Raw genomic sequence first — 21,319 nt, 5'->3', positions numbered from 1 at the left:
ATCTCTCTCCTTTCTCCACACGAAAGGCCGGGAGCCAGCCAGGGAATGTCTGAACGGGTTCCAAGCCGCGCTGTAAAACGCTCGCTCGTGCTGTTCTGCAGTTGCTGGGCTCTCCCTGCGCTCCAGCTGTGCTGGGGTATTAATAGCGCGGTGTTGTGTTTGGAAGGCCTGCGACATTTCAGATCGCTGGCAGATGGCCTTCACACATGCCCCGAGCTGGCATGCCCTGTCCTCTGCGGGGTTGGTTTGCAAGCGCCGCGGTTTAATGACGTTATCAAGTGGTCTCTCTCTCTCGAGGGAAGAGCACGAGGAGGATCGGTCGGTCGCTCAAGTGAACGCCTCCCAGGAACGAACGAGTCAGAACTCAGGGAAAACAGCTGGCGCAAGCAGGAACCGCGTGAAAACACATTTTAAACCAAGGACAGAAGGCGCAGCTTTACACAACGGGTGGTAGGAGTGTGGAACAAACCACGTGGTTGAAGCCGATAGCCTGGCTTCGCCCTAGACATAGCTGGATGAGACCCTCCTGTCAGGACGGGAGGCTCTTCTTTACACAGACGGTGGTGGGGGTGTGGAACAAACTGCCCAGCCATGTGGTTGAACCTGATAACCTGGCTTATCGAACGCAATGACCCAACGGCCTCCTCTCACTTGTAACAGTTCTTATGATGGTTCTGGGAAGAATGAAAAGAAAAAACAAAATCTGGAGAGATTGAGAGCTCAACTGGCTGTTTCGGACACCGAGTGCTCATCTGCCAGCTCTTGAAGGACGTCCCCCATCTTCTACAACACGGATCAGAGATCAGCTGCTCCGCTGTGGCAACACCTGGTTGCCCTCTTGAGATCAGCCGATATTTGAAACGCGGACCCGCAACGAGCTTCCGTTTAAAAGCTGGCGCGTGCAGCTCGTTTGTCACGGGAGAGAGAGACCAGATTCTCCCGCTACTCTGCCTCAGGGGAGCACGCGCGCGCGGACGCCGGGGCCCCCCCTACCTTGGTCCTCCTTGTGGCAGCACTTGAAGAGCGCGAACTTGGCGGGGTTGTCGGCCACCAGGAACTTGCCGAGCAGGGCCTCGATCACCTCCTGCGCGGTGTTGGCGCTGCTGATGTGCAGCGTGTTGGTGGAGCCCCTGGGCAGGAAGAAGGCCTCCTCCCTGCCGCCTCTGGGCGCCCGCACTGTGATCGGCCTCTTCAGCTCCATCTGCACCTTGATGAACCCCGTATACAGGCCGCTGGCGTTCTGCGAGAGGAAAGAGGGGAGAGCCATTGCAGGGTGAGCAAGCGAGCAGCGAGCCTTCGAGTTTCTAGTCCTCGGACACAGATTCGCCTGCGGTGCTTTAATTGATTAACGAGAAGAGTCACATTCTCGCTGGGGGCTAATCTTGACCGGGTCTGGTATAGAAAGGGGGCGGCACAGGGGTCGCAGTGGTGGGCATTGCTGCCTCGGGGCGCTGGGGCCCTGGGTTCAACTCCTGGGGTACTGTCTGTGTGGAGTTTGCATGTTCCCCCTTGTGTTCGTGTGAGTTTCCTCCGGGTGCTCCGGTTTCCAAAGACATGCTGGTAGCATACATGACTTCTGGGAAAACTGGCCCTGGTGCGAGAGTGTGTGGTTCTGTGTCTGTGTGTGCCCGGCGACGGACTGGCGTCCCATCCAGGGTGTATCCTGCCCTGCGACCATTGCTTGCTAGGATAGGCTCTGGCTGTCCTGCGACCATGAATTGGATAAAGCAGCTGGAAAACAGATGGGTTTTCATTCGATTAAATTATCCAGAAGTTAGATAAAAGTAATTGAACTGGGGACTGAACTCCGGGCCCTAACTCTGCAAGGCACTAATGCTAACCTCTGTTCCACTGTGCCTCCCTATAAATAACTTCCATTTAAGTAACTGGTCTGGAACAAAGCTGAAAACACAAATGAATAGTAGTCCCAGTGTCACATTTGTCCAACCACTTACAAATGATCAGGTTACAAAAAACAGTGTATTATGCATGTTCCAAAAACAAACTCTTTTCACAGCTAAAGGATTGAATTTTGAAGCTGGTGAAAACATCACTAATGGTTTGGTACTGTAGCTAGCGCCTTATACACTGGTGACTTAAGTGGGGTTTTTTTTGTAGAGCCAAAGAGAACAGAAAACTCACAGAGGTGAGCTTTTATTGGACCATTCCTGAAATATTAAACCCTTTTCTCAGTTGAGGCTTCTTGCCTCAAATCCCGGACTAAAAACTCTTGCCTGATTACTTAATAAAAATAAGAACATGCTGAGTAGCTTCATGACTGCAAAGCAAAACTTGCTACACCGGCATACTGTCCTCAGTTGTTTTTTTCTGCACTTTTCTTGATGTTTAAATTTAAATTTCCTACTTTCTTCCACGTTTTGCATTTGAATCCTAAGAAAAAAATGAAATGCTTAAATGTGGGGGTTTAAAAGTAGCATTATTATTGCGATCATTCTCGTTTCGGCAGAAAATGGGTTAAACGGAGGAGAAGCAGCAAACTTTTGAGGTCATCACTGGCATTGTGAAGCAGAAGTGGCGACAGAAAACAACAAAGAAATTCCGTGGAAACGGAGGCGAGGGTGAGTCACGCCTTGCTTTTATAGATCACAAACAAGACGACAAAGAAAACTGCTTGGGCAAAATTTTTCCAGAAGTACTGTAGGAGAAGGCTTTGATTTGGGGAAAAGAAAACCGTCTGAACTACAGCTCCTTAATTCAACCAACAAGAAATACATATCAGAACCTGCTCGAGGAAGGATTTCCATCTGTCCATTTTGCTGTCTCACGGCCACCAAATACAGGGTCATAGGGGCAGCTGGAGTCTATCCCAGCAAGCAACATGCGCAAGGCAGGATACACCCTGGGCAGGACGCCAGTCCATCACAGGACACAGACATAGAAGCAAATTAACCTACCAGCATGTTTTTGGACTGTGGGGGGGGGGGGGGTGAACGGAGCACCCAGAGAAAACCTATGCAAACGTAAGGAGAACATGCAAACTCCACACAGACAGCATCCCAGGAACTGAGCCCAGGGCCTGCAAGGCAGCAATCCTAATCTCTGCCCTGAGGAAACATTTAACACCAAGTACTACACAACACACAGGCCAGCAGGTCTTGCAGACCTCTTAAGTCTTTAAAATCTTTAGTCCAGAGAAAGAATTAAACCAGTCCAATTAGAATTGAGTGCCCTGGACCAGAGGAAGGGTTAATCCAATTTGAGTAGAATTAGGTGCACGGATATTTCACTTAACAAATCGCTCGGGGGAAACAAAACGATTAAAAAGACTCACATGGCCCGCACAAAAACAAAAAAAGGCGACTTACCAAGGTCATTTTCAGATGGTCCGTGACGGAGGCGTTGTAGAGTTCGATCTTCTGCCGGATCTCCTCTTTGCTGAGCTGCGTGCGCTGCTCTCTCTCCTTCTCCACATCCTAGGGAGCACAAGGGAGACAACGAGACGTCAGAGCACGTCAAAACAGCGGGCGGCGCGCGCAGAGGAGCAGCATGGACCACAGGGCACAATCGCAGCCCCTGACCCCCTCATGGCCTCCTAATAACCCCCCTCTCTGAACTGGCTTCATCCCTCTGCTCTCCTCCCCACTGAGAGCTGGTGTGTGTGAGAGGACTGGAGCATCATCCAGGTGGGGCTGCACACTGGTGGGGGTAGTGGGATTCCCCCTGACCTGGAAAGAGCTCAGAGTGGAGGGTCCAGAGAAGAACATCTTAAGATTTCTCCTTGACCTTAAGGAGGTGTCCCATCCAGCTGCCAGACATACTCAGGGGAAAAAAAAAAACTTCATATAATATTAAAGTTTGCAATACTTAACACGTCTAGTACAAACAGCCGGGCAGGACAACGCATCACTGTCGCAGGACCTGAAAATCAGATCCATCGCAACAATCACCAGCTTTAAAAGAACTCAGGCTGGGGCAGGGAGTCTTTAAGAAAGGACAGGCTCTTTTACTTATTTCTCCCATTGGTGCCCCCGTAAGAGCAGATCAACCCATATCAGGGCGTAGAGGATTCAGCGATTCCACATCGCTTCGCACGACACTCGGGTCTCTGCTGGTCTCGGTCACCGACTGCTTCCAGATCTCAATCCCTCCTGACCCCCCTATTTTTTTTTTTTTTGGCCTTAAAAGAGCGAACCTCTAGAAGTAACTCTCCGCAGACAGGTGGGGGAGCAAGCCGGCACCAGCCGCGACAAATCCGCAGAACGCCTACGCCGGGACTGCCGGTTTGTAAAAACGCGACTCCCGGACAAGATCCGCCGGCGTTCTTTAAACGCATGATGGGATCTAGCTGGACAGCAACACACGCCACCGCGAGGAGAACGTGCAAACTCCGCCCAGTAGGTTCCCAGGCCCCAAGAGGTAGGAGTACTCCGATACAGGTGGAATTATTTTTTCCCCCACAATACGTTTTTCTAGAACGTTCGGGACACCAGCCATTAGCGGACCTTAAAATGTGGTTGCAGACTCAACGACCAGATCTCATTCAATAAAGGTCGCAGCAATGAAACGTTGTATGAATACCTTATCCACAGCCAAGGGGACCCTAATTCTTTTGCTTCCGCAGGCTGGGCACCTACCCTGAGTGCTGCCGACATGGAAAATCACACAGAAACCAACAGGCCTTCCTCTGTATACAAGGGGGTGGCTGTCTCTGCCTTCGGCTGCCCCACTCAGGGCTGCCCTGAACATGGATTCTGCCCACGACGGCGTCTGTTAAGACCCCAGGGCCTGCTGGGAGATTAAACTAGCTGGCTGGCGTTCAACAGAGTCGACAAACCCAGGGCCCCCAGCATCCCCTCCCCTCCCCTGAAGGGGAGAATGTGCGCACAGACAGCGCCCTGACCGCTCAGCTCAGTTGGGCTGTACAGCTGCAGCACTGCCTTTCCAAAAGGAAATGTTGACAACTTCAAGCTCAAGACCGTGGTGCATTAACTCTATATGGCCGGAGAGCTATTAAAAGAAAGACCACGTGACTCTCCCCTGCACTGCGGTCGTCTGAACTAAGCTGGGGGACAAAAACTTAAGTCTGATCTGACTTCCCTCAGCCTCTATAACTGTTACACAGAAACCTGCCTGAAGCCTCAGTTCCATTGCTGGCTTCTAGATGTACATGAATAATGATAAAATAATCATGTTAATGGTTCTTTATTAGCCCTATACAATTTCTTGCATTAGGAATTCGTCTTTTTTCGCATACCCCAGCTTTTCTCCATGAGACACAGACACACAGACAGGGAGAGAAGCTGGGGGTCAGAGCGCAGGGTCAGCCATTGCACGGCGCCCCTGGAGCAGTTGGGGTTAAGGGCCTTGCTCAGGGGCCCAACGGAGTAGGATTCCTCTGCCGGCTGCGGGATTTGAACCGGCAACCTTCCAGCCACAGGCGCAGATCCTGAGCCACAGAGCCACCTCTCAGGAACAATGCGTTAGTGCAGAGAGGCTACTACAAGGGTCTTTATTCTTAACAGCATGTTCACTAGGTTTAGGGTGTGGGAGACGGGAACAAGCTGCCCAGCCACAAGGTTGAAGCCGATACCCTGCCTTCTCTCAAAGACAGCCGGATAAGATCCTCCACTCAGGACAGGAGGCACGTCCTTTACGCAAAGAGTGGTGGGGGTGTGGGACAAGCTGCCCAGCCATGTTGTTGAAGCCGACACCCTGACTTCTGTCAAGACGCAGCGGGATGAGAGCCTCTAGTCAGGACAGGAGGGGTTTCTTTACACAAAGAGTGGTGGGGGTGTGGGACAAGCTGCCCAGCCATGTTGTTGAAGCCGATACCCTGACTTCTGTCAAGACGCGGCGGGATGAGAGCCTCTAGTCAGGACAGGAGGGGTCTCTTTACACACAGGGTGGTGGGGGTGGGGAACAAGCTGCCCAGCCATGTTGTTGAAGCCGATACCCTGGCTTCTCTCGAGACACAGCTGGATTAGACCTTCGGCCCAATTAGCCACAAACTACCAAACGGTCCAGAATGGCCTCTTATCATTTGTTACCCTTCATATGGTCACTGGTTCCCGGAATACAATGGGGCCAAACACTAAGATGCACAGCAAAGAACTGCACGACTCTTCTCATGCCCCAGATATAGCTTCTACAAGCTTTCTGGGGTTCCAAGTCAGGAATAAGAGGACAGAAAGAGTCCAGAAATACGCAGTAAGCACTGCCTCAGCACAGCTGTGGCAGGAACGACCCGACAGCTCCCCAGTCAGAGATTAGAAGCAGTCGCCACACCTTATATGGTTTAAAACCACAAATCGATTCACTGCGCGAAGCCAAATAACATTTTGAGCTCCGCGTCTACTCTGAGATAATGTTCCCTGAGCCCCTGCCACTTCACCATTTTCGGATTAAGAAAAACGCTCTGTTAATAAAACAAACTCAAGGGGTCCTGTATTTAAAACTCTTGGGCAGCAGTTGGGAATTTGAGCTCTGATGTGTTTTGAAGACAAGACTTCAGATTGTTAATAAATGACATAACTTGATTAAAATGCAATCCTCAGAGTTCCATCACGCTGTTTCTTTGGAGCTTTAACTGTTGAAAGGGCCTTTTGTATAACTAACCAGATAATAAGACTATATGATAAAGTCGTATAAGACTCATCTGATGTTTATAGCGACAAGCGTTATCATCATCATGACAAGGACGACATGCTAGAACCAGAGACAGAGTATTAAACTGTCCAGAACAGTAATCCACACAGCCGGGCACATTAATCGCACAAGATTCAGCAGCAGTTCAGGGCACATTAATCGCACAAGATTCAGCGGCAGTTCAGGGCACATTAATCGCACAAGATTCAGCGGCAGTTCAGGGCACATTAATCACACAAGATTCAGCGGCAGTTCAGGGCACATTAATCGCACAAGATTCAGTGGCAGTTCAAGGAACATTAATCGCACAAGATTCAGCGGCAGTTCAGGGCACATTAATCGCACAAGATTCAGCGGCAGTTCAGGGCACATTAATCGCACAAGATTCAGTGGCAGTTCAAGGCACATTAATCGCACAAGATTCAGCGGCAGTTCAGGAGACATTAATCGCACAAGATTCAGCGGCAGTTCAGAAGCTGGGATGATATGAAACACTCCTGCCAGCGTGAGAAAAGTACTTGCTGGTCAATCAAAGACTGGTTCCTCTGGCTGCTGCAGCTATGCTCCTGCTCCTTCTTCAAAAAGGAAGAAAAGGTAACTTTTCAGACCGTTGAGGACTTCAGAAGAAAGCAACGCCCTCCCCCCTCAGATACTGTGTTTATTAATTAGAGACTTAAAAAACACAGTCAGACCTCATCGCCCACTTGCACGGCCTATCAGAAGTTACTGCAGGCAACTTCATAGCCCGATACCCGGTACAGGCAACAGTTCCTAACTCCCAAAGCTCGGACAGCTTCTACTTTACTGTAATCCCTCTCAGAGCTCAACCTGCAGGAGGAATCAGAGATCCTGTTGTGGAAGGCGCCTTCCTCAAGTTCTTCACGAAGGCTGGCAGAGCGTGGAGAAATTGCACTGCGCTGTATATGCGGGGAACGAGCGCCGCCTTCATCTCGTGCACAGCACAATTAAAGCTCGTTAAGCTAACTGCCTTGTCCAAAAGCGGAGAGGCGGTGGTTACGTGGAAAGATTTATAAAGAAATCAGCAAATGTTTGCTTAAGTTTTCTCTGCCCCTTCCCTTGGCACATTGTAAGATGGTGTAGTCCCGACACTCGCAGTCATTCTAAAAGAACACTTACTTTTAATAATAAAACTCCTTACACTTATAAAGCTCTTTTCTGGACCCTCCACTCAAAGCTCTTTCCAGGTCAGGGGGAATCCCACTACCCCCACCAGTGTGCAGCCCCACCTGGATGATGCTCCAGTCCTCTCACACACACCAGCTCTCAGTGGGGAGGAGAGCAGAGGGATGGAGCCAGTTCAGAGACGGGGGTTATTAGGAGGCCATGAGGGGTAAAGGCCAGGGGGGAAATTTGGCCAGGACACTGGGGTAACACCCCTACTCTTCGAGAAACACCCTGGGATTTTTAATGACCACAGAGAGTCAGGACCTCGGTTTTACGTCTCATCCAAAGGACGGCGCCTTTTTACAGTACAGTGTCCCCGTCGCTATACTGGGGCATTAGGACCGGCACAGACCGCAGGGTGAGCGCCCCCTGCTGGCCCCACTAATACCTCTCCCAGCAGCAGCCTCAGCTTTCCCAGGAGTCTCCCCTCCAGGTACTGGCCAGGCTCACACCTGCTGAGCAGGGTGATATGGCCACAATAAAAAAAACTTCTGATGATACCAAATGAGTCTGTTTAATGAGCGAGGCAGCTGCAGCTCAACAACGTGAAGAGAATTACATGCAAACTGACCATCTTAATGCTAACCAGGGTCAGGCCCAGAGCTCCAACTCAGGACAGCTTCCCCAACTTGCAAACAAGACCTCCTGTCTGCAAGATCTCCTTTTGTCACAGATGTTCTCTACCACTGCCTCCAACTATCATGTTCCGTTACTCTTTGGCTGCTGTACAGCCTATTCACCGCAGGACAAGACAGTGGGAGCCTTTTTCGTTTGACTTGAAGTGCTATGGACTCGCATTATTCAATTAACCTATTACATCTTGGAGACGGAACACAGGAAAACCAGATGTTGCGAAAACTCCCTGCTTTTGATTCTAAGACGCTAAGTCGATTAAACAGAAAACACTACGCTGTCTGTTCGAGAAGGACATCCAACTCACACCCTAGAGGGAAACACTTCCAAGTCCTGACTTTTTCCGCACAAAGTCGGCTCAAACCAACCAAGGGCAGTTTATCAGCCCGCACACCGCGAGAGACAGAATTAGGACCACTTCCTCAGATAACAAACAGCATGTTATGTCAACCTGACACACCACACGCACACCACAAGCGACTGGCTCCCTTGTGCTTTAAAGTATCCCAAATCACATTGGGATAAGCCTTCTTCAGAAGGATTATAATGAAGATCCAAGCACCAGTGGGTCACGTTATTCAGCGGCTCACTCACAATGACTGCTTTCAGAACTGTTCCTAGCCTTGACCAAGTTTCCAAACGGCACCAAAAAAAACCCTGTGGGACTGTCTCAAGGAACAGCAATCAAAAAGCCCAGCTTGGGCACCATATAAGGGCCACTCCAGTAACTGAAATACATCGCGCAGGTAAACCTTTCATACAGTGGGGGGGAAAAACTGCTGCAGCGAAGAGTTGCTCAAGGTGTAGCAGCCCACCTTATGCCAAACGGGCTGGTTCTGGATGCGTCTGTCTCTTTGAATTTGCTTGTTTAGGCCCACCTGGGACACCAGCCAAGCTATACCGCATGGGGAGGGTAGCAGAAGGAGGAGCCGATCGGGAGAGGGTTAGGAAACTCTGAATAGCGCTGCCGACTGCGTGACAAAGCCAGACAAGCACCAGCCAGCCCATGAGCTAATGAGTCTCTTCCTTCTTCTCCTGCTTTGATTTCACATCCTCCGAGGCGGGTTTCCCAAGAACAGGGACTGCAGCTCTTAAAAGGGGAGGTGATCAGGCAGTGTTTTGTGTCCATCTTTGTGCTTCCTAACGCCACAAATCCGCATTTAGGGATCACAAGAAAACTACCAGTACATGGATTAATTCCCCACCACTGTGGGGTCTTGAGCAAAGTAGCTCTGCCACACACGATCCCTAACCTCTGTAGCAAAAGGGAGAGCTCAGGTGAAGCACATTTCTTCTCCCTGCGCGGGACACTGGAGGCTTAGTCCACTCTGGGGTATCACGCTGCGTCCGACAACGACAGACGCGCCGAAGGTAGAGGCGTCTGAGAAACGAGCTGCTCTTTCTGCCCTTGTCCTTTCAGGGAAACAGACGATCGTACCGTCTGCCGCTGTTGGAGCGAAGTTGGGGTTTTGGAGTCGGGAGGTGAGCCCAAGAATGGGCTGAGAGAGACAAAGCAGGGAAGCTGCAGAAAGGAGGGGTGTAGGTCACAGCCAAGGTACAAGTGAGAAGCCCGCAGGCAAGCATGGTGCTGGAAAAACACCATCAGAAGCAAAGTGTGGCTCAGAGCTCGAAGGTACGAACAGGCAAATCCAGAAGACAAGTCAGAGAGAAGCGAGGGTCAAACATCCAAGACGTGAGGCAAGAAACTAAAGAACTACAACACTAAGGAACTCAGAGAGGCTCAGAGTAGACTCAAAGAGCAAAACCCTATACCAAATCACTGTGAGAGCAGACCTTAAGTATCCTGGACCACCTGAGGCGTGGTTGTATAATGCCCACAGGTGGTACAGGCCTCCAATTTGATCATGTATTCATGGCAACCAGCACTGACTGACAGATGGGTAGGGGCTTGGCCAGCTGCAGTGGCAGTGCTAGCTCGCTCTGCAGCACTCCAGCAGGGGGCGAGCCTGACACAAACACAGAGATCTAATGTCTTCGACAATCCGTACGAAGGAACACATGGTTTGTTACAAACAAGAACAAGCCAGCAGGCCCCTTCCAGCCAGTAAGAAGGTCTCAGTTAATTCCTGCAATGGTATTTTTAAACAAAGAAACAAGATATGGACCTCAGACTCAGCGAAAGACGGAATGATAAAGTACAGTATCGGTCGAAAAAATACAAAGAAGTACTATTATTCATATTTATATTAAAATTAATTTTAATACCTATATAAAAATAATAATTCACAAGACCTAGAATAACCAATGAGAAGTGGAAGGTTTTAGGCGTATAACGATTCAGTATAGCATGAGCAAAAAGCACAAACACTCAGTATCCTGAGAGCAGAGACACAACGCCCTGAATTTGATAAGCGGATCAGTGGATCGCCAGTTGCAAATTGCAGGGTGATGTAGCTGCTGGCCATTAATAAAATGTTAATTTTCAAACATTTCAATCACCTTTATAAGGACACCCAACGATATCTGAGCATTAGAGACTTTTCATAGCCTAAAGGGGCAAGGAAAACCAGACATTCCTGATGCTTTCAGCTAAAGATAAATTCATTGTGTCAGACAAAACCACAACAACCGCACAGAGAGCTAGGTTTTCCTCTGAAGCCGAGAAGAATGCCAAAATGCACAACAGCACAGACGGAAAGCTACAACTGGAAAAAAAAAATCCATTACTATCTTTTACTGAAGGTGAAAGAAAAAGGAATTAAAAAAGAAAAGAAAAATGCCTCCTTCCTGAGACATTATTTTTATTTCTGCCTAAGTTGTGGATCCCCCTATGATCAGGAAGCCTGTGGGTCGACATTTTCAAACAAAACGTTTCCGTTTCAAGAAGTTCCTAAAATGATTAAACATCTCCCTAGCAACACTGATCTCAGAAGTGAAGCGAACAATTAAATATCACAAAACAAGAGGAGGTCACCCACTTGCTAGTAGTTAATTCATCCAAGTGATTTCTTGAAAGAAACCAGAGTCTCGTCTCCTAGAGCACTGCTGGCTGGCTCGTTCCCTACTCCCACAACTATTTGTGTAAAGAAGCTTCTTCTGTTTTAGGTACTTCCCATGTAGTTCCCACTTCCGTCCTACGATCCCTGTTTCATCATGTAGAAATCTGACCCGGGCCAGCGAGTCACCGTTTACAACACCCTCAAGCCAGATCAGGAGCAGACACCTGCTGTTGTACATGACGTCTCTATAATAGCTGAAAGGCTGGACAACGTCATCGAGAATAGCCACTGGATCATAACTAGAAAGCAAGACTCTTAAACCCCCGTGCATGGTAATAACATGGCTGGACTCTGACTATAAAACCCTCTGTAGCACTGTCGTAATTCAGGGCTCTGTGTGTGAAATACACCCTGTGTGTGTCTCCTTCAGTGCTCTCTAGAAGTGGCCATTTACTCCGAGTTCAAACAGTGCCTGTTTGAATACTTGGACCAGGTCCCCTTGTCATCTTCGCTTCTCAAGACTCTAAAGGATTCAGTTCCAGGAGTTTGCTTAAGCACCAGGCTCTATCTGGTTTCTCTTCTCAGCAAGATGGAATCTTGACTGAAAGCGTGACCGATTTCTACAAGTGCAAAGGCAGGCCAACCACACGGACGACACACTGACAAGTCACTGCTGGCAGGCAGAGACGCCAAAGCCAATCTGAGGATTCTCCATCTGTACAGCAAAGGAGGAACAAACCCCAAATGATTCAATGCCAGTTGGCACGGCATTGCTGCCTCACAGTACTGGGGCCCTGGGTTCAGTTCTGGACCTGGGGTAGTGTCTGTGTGGAGTTTGCATGTTCTCCTCAGGTTCACGTGGGTTTCCTCCAGGTGCTCTGGTTAATTGGCGTGTGTGTCCTGTGATGGACTGGCCCTGGTGTGAGTGTGTGTCTGTGTCTGTGATGGACTGGCCCTGGTGTGAGTGTGTGTCTGTGTCTGTGAGCCCTGTGATGCACTAGCCCTGGTGTGTGTGTGTGTCCTGTGAGGGACTAGCCCTGGTGTGAGTGTGTCTGTGTCTGCGCGTGTGTGTCCTGTGATGGACTGGTGTCCTTTCCAGGGTGTACCCTGCCTTGTGCCCGCTGCTTGCTGGGATAGACTCCAGCTCCCCCACAACCTTTTACTGGATAAAAGTACTCAGAAAATTAATGGTTGGTTCCCATCAAGAGATCTTCATTACAACCAAGCCACAGCACTGCCAATTCCCTAACCAGCAGGACCGAGCAATCAGAGCATCCCTGTGCTGTCAGTGTGCAACAAATTCAACAGTCAGACCTCCTCACTGCCTGCACAGGAAACCAAGGCCATTAGCACAGTACGGCACCACCTTTCCTAAACCCATTGCATTCTCTGCTAATGAGCCTCACGGACACTCTGTGCTCAGTTTTGAGTGCCCGCTCCCTGGAAAGACCCCACAGCCCCAGTCTGCAGACGGCCATGTGCACTCAAAAAAAATGAGTTCACTACGTCAGGCTCGTCCTTGTACAGGGCTGACCTGCCTCCAATGAAAACTGCAGTAATTGGCAGCAGTATAAGACGCATTTCAAAGACATACTTCATAAGACTATCCCCTTCACTACTTCAGACTATCTAAAAATCTTTACTTTATGTAAACCAATGAAATACTGTGAAAACATCTGATCGTTGTACTAAAATCTATGCATTTTTTGGGCAATCCACTTTACTTTTTTCTCTTCTTATTTATTTATTTATCAAATGCTGGTAAAGGATATATCATAAAGGTTACAATCCAGAGGATTGATTTGGCCCATGACACTGCTTGGGAGTTAGTACTTAATTGACCTCATGATCTGATCCAGCTGTGCCTGGAGAGAAGCCAGGCTATCTGCTTCAAGAACACGGCTGGACAGCTTGTTCCACACCCCCACCACCCTCTGTGTAAAGAAGTGTCTCCTCCAGTCTGGACAGGATCTCACCCAGTTGAGTCTTGACAGATGCCAGGGTATCAGACTCTTAACACAGCTGGACAGCTTGTTCCACCCTCCCACCACCCTCTGTGTAAAGAAGTGTCTCCTGTCCAGACTGGAGGATCTCACCCAGTTGTGTCTTGACAGATGCCAGGCTATCAAACTCTTAACACAGCTGGACAGCTTGTTCCACCCTCCCACCCCCCTTTGTGTTTTCATAATTTTGAGCTCAAGCTTCACTGATGATTCGCAGACATGACAAATTGCAGCAGGGCGCTGTAATGGAGCACATTCGCCACTCAGTCAGTCTTGCTCAGTGAAATTAAACAGAAATGTGGCCATTTAATCAAGCAGTCCGTCCTCACTGTCCCACCCTAATCCTCACCCAAAACCCAATCATTACAGTAAAATCGCAGCTTATTTTTCTCATTTTTTGCCATTCTTCATTATTTGGAATAATTGCTCACTGTGCTGTAACACACAGGCACATCATCATACAGCTCACAGGTTGCTGTGAGCCTGGTCAGTACCTGGATGGGAGTCTCCTGGGAAAGCTAAGGTTCTTGCTGAAAGAGGTGTTAGTGAGACCAGCAGGGGGCGCTCACCCTGCAGTCTGTGGGTCCAGACGCCCCAGTATAGTGACGGGGACACTATATTGTAAAAAGGTGCCGCTCTTCACATGAGACATAAAACCGAGGCCCTGACTCTCTGTGGTCATTAACAATCCCAGGGTGTTTCTCGACAAGAGTCGGGGTGTTACCCCAGTGTCCTGGCCAAATTCCCCCCCTGGCCTTTACCCCTCATGGCCTCCTAATAACCCCCCTCTCTGAACTGGCTTCACCCCTCTGTTGAGAAACCGCTGTGCAGGAGCTACTGTAGTGGGCGTGTTGCAGTGATGGCGGTGGGCAGCCAGTGTTGACACAGAAAGGAACTTGACAGATAAGATCTTCCGCCAGCCCCCAGCACCAGGCTGATGTCAGCTCTCGGTCTGTTGACACAGCAGCACTGAGCAGCACTATCGGGGCTGGGGCGGGAGATCACCTGCTGAATGCCTCTGGCTCTCCTTGTGCAATTCAGACTGAAAGGAGCCAGACCAGTCGATCCACGCACACCCGATTCAGCACTTGTTCCAGTGGACGTAACTAAAAATCACTGTGTGTGTACTGGAGTGTCCAGTCAGTGTGTCTGTATTAACCCCCCTCTCTCTCTCAGTGCAGTGTTAATGTACTGGAGTGTCCAGTCAGTGTGTCTGTATGAACCCCTCTCTCTCTCTCAGTGCAGTGTTAATGTACTGGAGTGTCCAGTCAGTGTGTCTGTATGAACCCCTCTCTCTCTCAGTGCAGTGTTAATGTACTGGAGTGTCCAGTCAGTGTGTCTGTATGAACCCCTCTCTCTCTCAGTGCAGTGTTAATGTACTGGAGTGTCCAGTCAGTGTGTCTGTATTAACCCCTCTCTCTCTCTCAGTGCAGTGTTAATGTACTGGAGTGTCCAGTCAGTGTGTCTGTATGAACCCCTCTCTCTCTCAGTGCAGTGTTAATGTACTGGAGTGTCCAGTCAGTGTGTCTGTATGAACCCCTCTCTCTCTCTCAGTGCAGTGTTAATGTACTGGAGTGTCCAGTCAGTGTGTCTGTATTAACCCCTCTCTCTCTCTCAGTGCAGTGTTAATGTACTGGAGTGTCCAGTCAGTGTGTGTGTATTAACCCCTCTCTCTCTCAGTGCAGTGTTAATGTACTGGAGTGTCCAGTCAGTGTGTCTGTATTAACCCCTCTCTCTCTCAGTGCAGTGTTAATGTACTGGAGTGTCCAGTCAGTGTGTCTGTATTAACCCCTCTCTCTCTCAGTGCAGTGTTAATGTACTGGAGTGTCCAGTCAGTGTGTCTGTATTAACCCCTCTCTCTCTCAGTGCAGTGTTAATGTACTGGAATGTCCAGTCAATTGTGTCTGTATTAACCCCTCTGTCTCTCAGTGCAGTGTTAATGTACTGGAGTGTCCAGTCAGTGTGTCTGTATTAACCCCTCTCTCTCTCAGTGCAGTGTTAATGTACTCCAGAGTCTCTCCCTCTCTCATTATGTACCCAAGTGTCTGTTAGTACACACTGGCTGCACCATGAATAGACTGGCAGACAGAAGCCTGTGCTGTTTGTTTAAACGTAGCAGCTAGAACAACAGCCTGCTCTGTTTGAGCCACAAGGTCAAGCCAGGCACTGAACTGTGAAAAAGTGTCAAAGCAGATCGCCAAAAACAAAAAAAAAACCAGCACTGTGATCAAAAATACTACGTACTTGGCTGACAGAGGAGAAAAAGTAAAGTTCAGACTTTTCTTGCACGGTCTGGATCAAATCCATTCAAAAACTTCATGTTTCTCCGTGCTGAATTATAATCTTGGCAGCTGTTCATGGTGGCCTGGAGGAGACCAGAGTGACGCATTAATCTGAGGACTCACTGAGACGTTCTTCCTGTGCCTCTGGATAATAAAGACGTTCTTGAGTGCATAATGTTTAAACAACACGTGAGAAAATGTCACACCTGCAGAAGCTACTCTGCACTTACAGGTTTGAGTTTGCACAAAAGGGCATGAAAACTGAGCCCCACATTTACCAGGTTTATCCATCTGTCCATTTTCAAACCACTTTATCGAATTCAGGGGCGCAGGGGAGCTGGAGTCTATCCCAGCAAGCAACAGGCACAAGGCAGGGTACACCCTGGACAGGACGCCAGGAAAATGTTGGCACAAACATACAACAGGCACACACGCACAGCAGGGCCAGCTGTCTCAGACGCCAACGAACCTCCCAGCATGTCTTTCGACTTTGAACTCCTGGGCTATGATTCATGTCAAAGTGAAAATGAAAACAGAGACGCGTTATTTTGCTCGCTGTCTGCCGAACTGAACGTCTCTAATGCAAATCACCCTGCGGTCCATGTGGGTCCTAATGCCCCAGCGTAGTGACGGGGACACTAGACTGTAAACAGGCGCCGTCCTTCGGATGAGACGCAAAACCGAGGTCCTGACTCTCTGTGTTCATTAAAAATCCCAGGGCGTTTCTCAAAAAGAGTAGGGGTGTTACCCCGGCGTCCTGGCCAAATCTCCCATTGGCCCTTACCAATCATGGCCTCCTAATAATCCCCATCTATAAATTGGCTTCATCCCTCTGCTCTCCTCCCCACTGAGAGCTGGTGTGTGGTGAGCGTTCTGGCGCACTATGGCTGCCGTCGCATCATCCAGGTGGGGCTGCACACTGGTGGTGGTGGAGGGGATCCCCATTACCTGTAAAGCGCTTTGAGTGGAGTGTCCAGAAAAGCGCTATATAAGTGTAAGCAGTTATTATTAATTATAAATCACACAGGGGTGTGTACAAAGCCGTCGCCTGTTCCGATAAGCACTGCAACACTACAATCCCTGTAGTTTGACCCCAGCAGTCTCGGCTGTTGGGCAACAATTCCAAGAAAGAGGCCGGCGTTTCCTGGAAAGACTCTCGCGCCCCCACCGATCAAGATCCGCACGGCACACAGCCGCACCGAGGAGCAAACTGTGGTCAACGGGTATGACAGCAGGCCATACCTGTTGGGCAGGTTCAGCTCCCAGAGCTGCTGGGAAGGTTCTGCTGCAACAAGAGGGTTTCAGCAGCTGTGCACAGCTACAGACGAACCTCATCTGAGCTAAGCTTCTCCGCTACGACGCAGCAATAAATACGCCTTCACCAGGACTGAAGTCGTAAGATTCCAAAGGGAAAATCACTGTTTTTATTTCTGTATCTGCTGGGGTCTCCAGGTATAATAATAATTGCTTACACTTATATAGCGCTTTACTGGACAGTCAACTCAAAGCGCTTTACAGGTAATGGGGATCCCCTCCACCCCCACCAGTGTGCAGCCCCACCTGGATGATGCGACGGCAGCCATAGTGCGCCAGAACGCTCCCCACACATCAGCTATCAGTGGGGAGGAGAGAAGAGTGATGAAGCCAGTTCACAGATTGGGATTATTAGGAGGCCATGATTGGTAAGGGCCAATGGGAAATTTAGCCAGGAAACTGGGGTAACACCCCTACTCTTTTTGAGAAACGCCCTGGGATTTTTAATGACCACAGAGAGTCAGGACCTCGGTTTTACATCTCATCCGAAGGACGGCGCCTGTTTACAGTGTAGTGTCCCCGTCACTATACTGGGGCTTGAGGACCCACACAGACCGCAGGGTGAGCGCCCCCTGCTGTCCCCACTAACACCTCTTCCAGCAGCAGCCTTGGTTATACCACACAACATCGGCTGTTCCCTAGCTTCTCGCCCGAGATCTTCAGCAGCCACGTCTCGGATCTGGCCAGGAAACCAGCCAAGCTGCAAAACGCAAAGATAGCAACCATGGAGTGCCCTCCTTGGGAGGAACGGTTTCTCCATGCTGTCCAAAACATTAGACACTCAAGAATTCTCTCCTCAGCTGTCCAATTGCTTTAAAAGATAGAGTATCCAAACTGAGGGATGTGCTGGCTCCATAAAAATTTAAGAAAAAATCAAACTGGCAGTTCTCCCTTGGACTTGAGCTGGAAAAAGGCTTTAAACTGTTTAAAATGTGTCAGATTTAATTTGTGTCGGGGTACGGATTCCAGGGCAGGAAACAGAACTACTCAGTCTGTACTTTGTATTGCACAGTATTCCTTCACTCTGTGCACTGTAGCTAAAACTAGCTACAGCATCTGCTTTCTAACCGATTCATCCAAGTCATTGTCATGGGGGAGCTGGAGTCTATCCCAGCAAGCAACGGGTGCAAGGCAGGGTACACCCTGGACGGGACACCAGTCCATCGCAGGACACACACACACACACACAGACACACAGACACACAGACACACAGACACACAGACACACCATGGCCAATTTTCCCAGAAGCCAATTAACCCACCAGCAGGTCTTTGGATTGTGGGAGCAAACTAGCGCACGTGGAGGAAACCCACACAAAACTTGGACAGAACATGCAAACTCCAAGCAGACAGCACCTCGGGAATCGAACCCGGGATCCCAGCACTGCCAACCACTGCCCCACCCTGCCGCCCCTAACTGGCTCCAGTTAACTATAAACTGTGACACTTCATTGTCCAAACTGAGCTCGAGTCACATAAGGCACTGGCGAGAGTAACAGCAGTACATGTAAAAGTGATTTAACAGTGCCGCGCTCGAAAAGGTGTTGCGCTCTCGAACAACAAGAGTTTTTTTTCCCATTGGCAAGCATGCGAGGCTGAGAATACGAGACTTTACTCTGTGCTACACGAGTCCGCGCATCCAGAGGCACGACCGGGATTCTCCCAGGTCTCTTCATCAACTTCTGATCAACACCGCTCGTCGGCCCAACAGCCCCAACGCCGTCTCGTGAAAATCAGAGGGGAAAAAAAAAACCTAGTCCAGCCTTGGACCCCCGTACTGAACTAAACAGCTGATTTCACATCCGTTCCCTCGGCCTCCCTCCAGCTCTGCTCCGAGGGGAAGCTGGGAAGCCCCTCTCGCCGAAAAACAGCAGCTCTCCAGTCCAGCGCGGACAGGAAAGACCCCGGCACCACCATCCTTCTGTACACAGACACGGGGATGTTTGTACCCAGCAGGAATGAAGAGAGAGAGAGTCCAGGGCAAAGGGCATTTTACAGGACTGGGCAGTGGATCTTCGGGAAACACACTGCCAAGTTCCTAATAAAACACCAGACCAGCGAAGACAGACTCAGCTTTCACTTTTCCTAAGCAGGGAGCGCCAAGGCCCTGTTTGTATACAGTTAGTCATCGCAAGCACTTTTAATTACACTGGAAATGGTTCATTGTAAAAGCACTTGCTCCACTTATCTATTGGAGCGCTGAGTAATGAGAAAACACAGGGTACAGAGGCTACTAAAGATTTAGGAATTGCTCCTTTTTAAGCGGATAGTCTACCTACCTGGACTACAGATGTTAGCGTTACAGTCATTCCTGCAGTTTTGTTTACAATAAAGCAGGGCTGTGGAATCAGAATTGTTCGGTAAGGAAAGAACGCAGACAGTGCCTTGATTTTTTTTCCTAACATTTCTGCGGTCTTAAGAGACTGGCCGCAATCCTTGATTGACACCAGAGAGTGTCCACAACAATTATTAATGGAAATGTGTAATGGTTTTCAAATGCCAAAGCGAGCGATCTCACAAAGAGAGAGGTTTATCGAGGTCCGAAACGCACTTTTACTGCAACTCGTTACCCACAGATCTTTGTAAATGCATTTTTTAGTTTGAAAAAAATATATATACCGGCCTTGATTTCCTCCAAGTCTAGACATGATACACAGACCGTGTCTCTGTAATGGCTAAATTGCACAATACCCAGTCAAATTCACTCTTAAGCCATCTCGGTTTGTGATCAGGTTGGGCTATCCTATGCAATGCGGACACTAAATAAACAGGCTAGTTCCCAGGAGCAATGCACACTCGGTTTAGAAATTCAACTGTGAGAACCGAGTGCCACAGGAAGCTCAGCTTTCAATAACGCTGAAAAATCCGCAACTTCAAAATGAGGTCTTTCTTCACCTCCAGAGTGCCAGGGATTGTTCTGCCCGTGAGCTACAAACTACAGCAAGATAGGTTATCTGAAGGCGCTGAAAGACGAAAATATTTTTTCCCCCCCAAGACGGAAGATTTAAAACCCTGCAGCTGCACAGCTTACGATTTCAATGGCACAGAAACACCTCTGAGCCTCTTCACAGCTTTAGATGGGGGGAAAAAAATGACAGGACTCCCCCACCAGTCTTCCAGCTCAAAAGCAACCTTTTTACTGCTTTGAAGGACTTCGCCACCCTTTGATCTCTACTGGGGTGTCGAAAGTGTGAGAAACCGCGTGCTGTGCAGTGTCATGTTTCCCCTCCTCTCCTTATAGCCAAACAGAAAAAACAGAGGCTGATGGGAACGGACACCCCCGGAAATGGGCTTTGGTTACTTTAACCTGCCTGTGTGCAGGGATACTTCTTCAAAGCAAGGAATGCGACAGAAATTCTGTTCACGGCAGGGGATAGACGCAGCGGTGGGGGGTTGGGGACATGAGACATGGAACAGTTCCTCTTTCTGGGCCGCCACCTATCCCCTCCGGAGACAGGAAGTGACACGCACGGGGACCCGAGACTCGTCTTCAGCTGCATACAGGACAGCTGCCACTCTCCTCATAAACGATACAGACAGCTGGGGTCAGCCACAGCTGTGATCCTGCAACAGCCTGTCATGTGAGGGTGACTGCGAGGGCAGCTCAGAATATCAAAACAGCATCCAAATCGGTTCATGGTGATCTATTATATTTATATAAGCTCTTCTCTGGACCCTCCACTCAGAGCTCTTCCCAGGTCAGGGGGAATCCCACTACCGCCACCAGTGTGCAGCCCCACCTGGATGATGCTCCAGTCCTCTCACACACACCAGCTCTCAGTGGGGAGAAGAGCAGAGGGATGAAGCCAGTTCAGAGAGGGGGGTTATTAGGAGGCCATGAGGGGTAAAGGCCAGGGGGGAAATTTGGCCAGGACACCAGGGCTAACACTACCTCTTTTAGAGAAAGCCAGGGGGATTTTTAATGACCACAGAGTCAGGAGCTTGGTTTTACATCTCATCCGAAGAACAGCACCTTTTTTGTTTTGTTTTTTTACACTACAGTCGGTTCATTACTCACTTTTCAGGCATTTTCTTTGTTTCTTCTTAACACAATGACATCACTTGCTATACCTTAGGAATCCCCTGCATTTCAGAACAGTTTTATTAATCAGCAGCTAACTTATAATAACCTGTTCTATCACAATTGTAAGTACTCTAAGAAATAAATAATAATAAACTATTTCTATATAGCACCTTTAAAAGTGGTTTCTCAAAGCACTTTACAGAACACAAAAACTGCCCAGTGAGAGGAGAGGGTAGATGAGGGTTTGGAAGACAGCAGGAAAGATAAGGGACAGACAGAACCAGTTAAATAAAAGTTCAGCCTAGAAAATCT

The 21,319-nt window shown here is 49.1% G+C and overlaps 1 protein-coding gene across 3 annotated transcripts in view; it reads right to left on the bottom strand.

Moving 5' to 3' along the window:
- Nucleotides 1-21,319, bottom strand: part of rassf3 (Ras association domain family member 3) — an 84,270-nt gene that overhangs the window by 8,733 nt on the left and 54,218 nt on the right. For all 3 annotated transcript variants that reach the window (XM_088923691.1, XM_088923692.1, XM_088923693.1), the window contains 2 exons: nucleotides 3,327-3,434; nucleotides 994-1,240 (listed from right to left, as the gene is read on the bottom strand). In XM_088923691.1, coding sequence (XP_088779817.1) covers nucleotides 994-1,240; nucleotides 3,327-3,434 — 355 coding nt within the window. The remainder of the gene's footprint in view (nucleotides 1-993; nucleotides 1,241-3,326; nucleotides 3,435-21,319) is intronic.

Source organism: Atractosteus spatula, chromosome 8 (assembly GCF_055471065.1).
Source record: "Atractosteus spatula isolate fAtrSpa1 chromosome 8, fAtrSpa1.hap1, whole genome shotgun sequence".
NCBI classification, from domain to species: Eukaryota; Metazoa; Chordata; class Actinopteri; order Semionotiformes; family Lepisosteidae; genus Atractosteus; species Atractosteus spatula.
The sequence above is the reverse complement of the archived record's forward strand: the minus strand, read 5'-3'. Positions and strand labels throughout refer to the sequence as shown.